Raw genomic sequence first — 6,548 nt, 5'->3', positions numbered from 1 at the left:
CGCGGCCCCCCGGCTTCCGTGCGCCGCCCGCCACCAACCCGCTCGCCACCATGTCCGTGGAGCTCGAAGAGGCCCTGCCACTGACGCCCGCCGAGGGGACGACCAAGAAGGCTGCTAAGGCTAGCGGCTCGGCGGCGCTGTCTCCGGCCAAGAAAAGGAAGAACAGCAAGAAGAAGAACCAGCCGGGCAAGTACAGCCAGCTGGTGGTGGAGACCATCCGCAGGCTGGGTGAGCGCAACGGCTCGTCGCTAGCCAAGATCTACGCCGAAGCCAAGAAGGTAGCGTGGTTCGACCAGCAGAACGGGCGCACCTACCTCAAGTACTCCATCAAGGCGCTGGTGCAGAACGACACGCTCTTGCAGGTAAAGGGCACCGGCGCCAACGGCTCCTTCAAGCTCAACCGCAAAAAACTGGAAGGCGGTGGGGAGCGGCGCGGTGGCTCGGCGCCCGCCCCCGCCCCCGCGGCCGCCTCGCACAAAGCCAAGAAGGCGGCCCCCGCCGCAGCTGGCCCCCGACGCCCGGACAAGAAACCCGTGAAAAGCAACAAGCCCGAGAAACGTTCGCACAAGAAGGACCCGGGCGGCGGTGCCGCCACCGCCTCCAAGAAGGACAAAGGCAGCAAGGCCAAGAAGGCGGTGGCCGCTGGGGGCAAGAAGGTGAAGAAGGCGGCCAAGCCTAGCGTCCCCAAAGTACCCAAGGGCCGCAAGTGAGCGCACTGGCCTGATGGGAGGCGCCTGCTTGGGCCTACTAGGCCATTTTTGGTTTTCTGGTTGTTTTTTTTTTCCCTACCCCAAGTGTCTGTAGGTTTTGTACGATTTACTCTGGGTCCCCCTCCGCCCCTTCTCCCTCCTTCCCCCTCTCCGACAATGTAGTTTTTTTGTTGTTGTTTGCTTTGGATTTTTGAAACAGCCCCGGCGACGCCCCTATTGGCTCTCGCCCTTGGCAACGGCCGTCGCCATGGTTACCGGCCACTAGGCGCCAATGGCCGAGGCTTCGGCTGCCGGCCCCGGCGCAACCGCAGGTTGGCCAAGGCCCAGGCGCGCGGTACGTGGCCGCCGCGCCGCCCCTCCCCAGCCCTCACCCCCCTACCTTTGGGTGTGCGACAAACAATCGCTCGGGGCGCGTGGCTGCGCAGCGCTTCCCTTCACCCCGTCAGTCTTTTTTTGGGGGGGGGCACAATAAATTGTTTAAACCTTTGAACTGATCTCATTTTCTTCTTAATGGAACAGGGATGGCCTCGGTGGATGCGTGGTTTGGGTTGGATGGTGGGTCCAGGGATCCTCGGAGATGCAGAGCGGAAACCTCGGCACCCGGGTTCGTTGGAGCTAGGAGAAGCAAGGGGTGAAAGCTACGGGAAAGGGGGGGGCTGGGTTGATGCAGGAGGGTGGACTTGGGAGACCTCTTGGAGTGGTTGGAGGTGGACAGATGGGTGAGATTTGACCCGCCCGCTCTCAGAGAGGGGGTGGGAAATGGGGGCGGGGAGACAGGCTGTCCCTGCCCCCCTGGAGGGAATGGTCTACAGGCCTTCTGGTGGGGAGGGGGCTGTGGGTTTTTGCGGCTTACTGGTGAAGCCCCTGCCAGGGGAGTCTACCTTGCATCCCATGGAGCAGCCCTTACCAGGTCGCCTCAGGCTTGTTATTCTGAATCCAGATAGCCTTCGTGTTCCTGTTACCACAGGAACCCTGAGGTGTGGTCAGGGAGGCGAGGTCCCAGAATCTGGCTCATCTAGGCTACGAATTTATTCTCTCTGAGCGTGTTAATCTAGAGTAAGGATTATCAGTGCAAACGATGCTTGTTCAGAAAGTTACTGGGAAAACTGAGACTGACCCTTGTCCCAGAGACACTCTGGTGTCTGGTATATGGGATGGTGGGATGGTTGTTAATCTAGCGGGGTAAGAGGCTGAGGTCTATTCTGACAGATGTCCCTATGAAGGGAAAACCTTGCAAAAGAGGGAACACCCTAGGAGCAGTGGAAAGCCAGGGAAAGTTCCAAAACAGCGAATGACATGTTCCAGCCTGGGTGAGACAGGGCTGGATTTAGGTGAGAGATGCAGGGTAGCTGTTTTTGCCTCTGTGTCACACTTCACTCTGAAAGCAGTTGAGGGAGGGGAGGGGGTAGGGAGACCTAGGAAACTATGGGGCCTCTCAGTGAGAGCAGGTTGGGGGAGAGGAGCATAGCTGGAGCATTGCCGCTGACCAGCTGGCACCCCATGACCTCAGCCAGGTTTCCCTTCCCTGCCAGCTACTGCCCTCCCCTGACACAGGGTGGGCCCCACCTGGGCCAGGGCCAGACCCCTCCAATGCTTAACACCCTGCAGGGCTATTCCAGCCCCTTTGCCTGGAAGCTCCTTTTGCCCACACTGGCTGTTGCACTTTTCAGGTCCCTTCATACCCTGCTGAGGGCCCCTCCCCACTGTTCCCCACCTCAGGGAACTGCAGGGCCAGGTGCCAACTTGAGTCTTTCTCTGCACTGTCCTGTCCTAGGCGCTCAGAACACAGCGGTGGGCAAAAGCAGCGTTAGTGCCTACCCTTCCCAAGCTTCTGGGCCACTGAGGAGACAGAAGTTACCAGACACACCCATCAGCACTCCATTACTCTGTAAGCAGAAGTTCAGAATGTGATGGGACCGACCTGAGTATGAGGCCCTGTGTCCCACAGGATTCTGTTTGTGGCTCTGGTGACTGATGTGGGCAGAGTGATACAGACAGGGAGTGCTGTCATGAGGGCAAAGCTGGAAATATGATGCTAGACTTCGCTATGGGTGTTTTGGGTCTGGGCACCGGTGGGTACCCAGGAGGCAGGCAGGCCCTGGTTGGAGACTGCATACTTGTGGGCAGGGGCTGACAGCTCCACCCTCCCTGCCAGCCACCCTTGTACCTCCTGCTGACCAATAATAGCCTCACCTATTTGCAGTTGTTGGAGGGCAGTGTGCCTGCTGCAGGGCCACTGTGCCCAGCCCTGTCCAGACTGCTGCAGGGCCAGCAGATAGGCCACCAGCAGCTAGCAGCCATGGGAGGCCTTGGCCTACCCAGGATTCTGGTGAGGGGGGCTACTGGCTAGCTAAGTGGGATGCTTCAGGTTCCAGTGGCCCACCATTCATTTCTTAAGGTAGAGACACCTGGAGGGCTTACTCCAAGCCCAGATGCAACCTGGGCTCCAACCAGTTGTCCAAATCCAAATCTCTGGGAGTAGACCTGGGAATCTGTTTTCTGATCAGCTCCCCAGGTGTTTCCGGGATTCAGAGGGTTGGGAAGGCTGCTGCCAGGGACCCATGGTACCAAGGCCTCTAAGCATCTGCCCTCTGTGGACACTGCTCTTTCTGGCCTGACTGCTCACCAGATGCTCCATGACCCATGCGCATCAGCCCCCTCTCTGAGCCCTCCCTGAACTGCCCTTCCTAACCAAAGCCCCTAACCCTGCTGACTGCCTGTCCCCTGAAGACATCTCATGAACTCCAGGGCCCTAAAGTGTCCTTCAGGTCTCTGAAGCATCATGCAGATCATCCTTGTTCCTCCTCATTCCGTTTCCACATTTTTCACCCAAGTCAGCTCTTTGATGCTCATACCGCCTGGCACTACCAGCTGCCTCCTCTTTGGTGCTGCTGTCCACCCCCTCCCAACCCCTCCCCACACTGCCTCTGTGCTGTCACCCCCTCTCCATTCCTTGAAGACGTGAGCCCTGGGCACTGTCTTCTCTACCCTGGGGCCTGCATCCTTCAGGAGCATCCAGTGGCCCTGCTTTCAAACTCCCACACCGCTTTCAGGATTTGGTCTGATGCACCTCCAACACCGGGGATGGTTTCATGACGCAAGACGTGGCCAATGGGTGTTCAGTCATTTGTTCACTTGGTCACAATGATTGAATCAAAAATGGGTTTGAGACCCTAGTTGTTTCAACTAGAGTCAATCCTAGGACTTTTCCTATAATTATTGCGAAAGATGTGCTGTCTTTCCACTGAGATCACCAAACTGTAGGGACATGGGGCCAGAATTGCCAATGGCCTTCTTTATCAACATATGGGGACAGCCTACCTGAGAAAGGAGCCAAGATGTAGAGGGACAGGAGCCTGCCATCAGGGTAGTGCCTGGACCCAGCCATGCCTGAAGCCAGTGTAGACCTGGACTATATCATGTGAGCTGATGCATTGCTTTTTATGTACACTAGTGTGCCTGGGTCTCTCACTCCTTTGACTCACCCTACACTCCCGCATGCACATCCTGGACCTTATCACCCTCTGAAATTTTTCTTCCTGCAAAACCACCCTTCCAGTGTCCCACTTTCTAACCAGAGGCCACTCCTCTCTTCCTCACTTGTTTACTCAGACTCTTCAGCTGAGCTGCTTTCTGACTTCCTGGGAGCTCCCTCCATGGTGAGCCGGGGTCCTGGCCCTGAGAGGTATCCCAAGCTGAAGAGCTGATGGCAGTAACCAGCCACATGTGAGCATTCCCTGTGTGCCAGGCATGCTGAGGAGGGCCACATAGGCCTTAACTCTCAATATCCCTAATGAGGAGGCTGCTGAGACTCCAGGAGGTCAAACAGCCAGCAAATGGCTAGGCCAGGATTTGAACTTGGTCTACTTGTTCCAAAGCCTGACACCACACTCAGCTCCTACACTGGGCTGAGGGGGAGTCCTGTCCCCACCATTTACTCACTGCACCTCCTTGACTTGGCTTCAAGGAGCCTCAGTTCTTACTGAACATTGGAGGTACCCAACACTGCAAGGTCAGAGAGGAGGACTTCTTGGAGAAGGTCACCCCAGTGCAGAGAAGAGGCAAAAGACCAGGTACAAAACCTTTGGTTTACCTGTCTATAAAATAGGGGTGTAGCAACAATGCAGGCCTCATCCCCTCTTTGTGCCCACTAATCAGGACATAGGGTCAGTGGAGCCAGGTCCCTGGAAGCTGAGGTCAGCACTGTGGTCTTTTGGTGTGGTCCAAGATTGTTCTTCCCCAAACCAAGCATCTATAAATGGAGCTGTAATCTAGCATCAGGAATTATCTAAATTCCCAAAGGATAAGAATCAGAATCAGCACACAGCTGGTTCCTGTGAGGTGGAAGTCAGACATACCTCCACTCTCCAACTACTTGATCATTTCTGACACCAGCCATCCCGTCCCCCTCCCCCCGACAGCGTTCTGTATTTATTTGCTGGGTTCAATAATTCATTGTAGTGGCCACAGAACTCATGAACTGTACTTACAGTTAAGTGGGGTTTATTGGGATACAGCTCAGACTAGGATCAACTTACTGGTAACAGGATACAACTCAGGACATGATCAATTTTGTCAATCAGGACAGCTTCCAACCAGAGCAGCTCTCTCAGCTCCTCTCTGCCATGCTGGCAGGCCCTTCTCTGCTGTGCACACCCCCTCACTGCTGTGCAGGTCTCTCTGCCTTCTGCCTCCCCGCCACTGGCCCAGCCAATCATTTTGGGAGAGTCACAAACCCATGAGATGTCAATTAACTCAGGTCTTGTACAAAAGTAACATTTTCTGTTGCCTTCCCCTCAGGGCATAGTAACAATCCTCAGGAATAGAAAGCAACCTGGGCGGTCCCTCAAGTAGTTTCTCCAAAGAACTAGGGCAAAGGTAACAACTTCTCAGGGCTTAGGGGGAAAAAATCTCCCAAACTGTTTTCTCCAAAGAACCAAGGCAAAAGGCCAGATGAAGGAATTTCACCACAGGCCACCCTCTGGCCTTTTGGCCATGGGTTCTTTCACATATTTAACATGTGGAAGGTTACTTCCCCCTCCTCAGACATTTACCAGTCTAAATCAGTCATTAACAATTCGTCCTTTGGTGGAGAAAAACTTTCAGAGTGAGGTCACTCAGGTACCAGCCACTCAGGTCTGCTGCAGGTGTTCATCTGACCTGGTTAGGTTCTCTAAAAGGTCATACCAGCTTCACCCTTTCTGGCATCTGATAAAATTTAACTGAGAGAATATTATTCCCTTGCTCTGAGCCTCTCTTGGGGTACTAACATAGCAAAACGTTTAAGGGACTTTAGGTTCAGCCACTGTACTGGTCTAGCCCAGCACTTGCTCCCCCCTTAGTCCACTCTCTTACAGTTATAGCTTCTCTAATTCCAATTTTTACAATCACAATTGCCTCTGTTTATCAATCATCTTACTCACAGCTGAATCATACAGTCATACCAGCATCTTCCCCCACTTTTTCCCCAGACCCATCAGGAAAAGAGGAATCTATTCAGTGGAGATCCTCCTTTGTCCCTCTCATTTTGAGTGTAAGCACACTCATAAAAACGTGTAAGCCAGCCACTTCATGCCTTTATCTCCCTCCATTTTAGATAGCCAATGTTTAAATTGCCCGTCCCTACCAAAACAGTACTCTGAAGAGAAAAATATGTTCCCTGGTCTGAAGACACTTCTGTTTCAATCGGGACTCTGAGCATCTGGATCCATAAACACAGTCCAGTCCAGGGCAAGCTACAAAATTGCAGAGAATCCTGTTGCCTACGCCAGTTTTATGGCATCAAAAACCTCTCTCTCTTCTCCCTTTACCCAGGGTCAGGTCATCTCATCCCCGCAT

The 6,548-nt window shown here is 54.2% G+C and overlaps 1 protein-coding gene across 1 annotated transcript; it reads left to right on the top strand.

Moving 5' to 3' along the window:
• The first annotated feature begins 11 nt into the window (after positions 1-11).
• On the top strand, positions 12-1,148 carry LOC101345924 (histone H1x). The gene has a single exon (XM_004368390.2). It carries the CDS (start codon positions 51-53, stop codon positions 708-710), a length of 660 nt encoding a protein of 219 aa, XP_004368447.1. The 5' UTR covers positions 12-50; the 3' UTR covers positions 711-1,148.
• Positions 1,149-6,548: the final 5,400 nt, after the last annotated feature.

The sequence above is a fragment of the Trichechus manatus genome, unplaced genomic scaffold, assembly GCF_000243295.1.
Source record: "Trichechus manatus latirostris isolate Lorelei unplaced genomic scaffold, TriManLat1.0 scaffold00001, whole genome shotgun sequence".
NCBI classification, from domain to species: Eukaryota; Metazoa; Chordata; class Mammalia; order Sirenia; family Trichechidae; genus Trichechus; species Trichechus manatus.
Note: the sequence above shows the minus strand (reverse complement) of the source record. Positions and strands in the feature narration are given on the sequence as shown.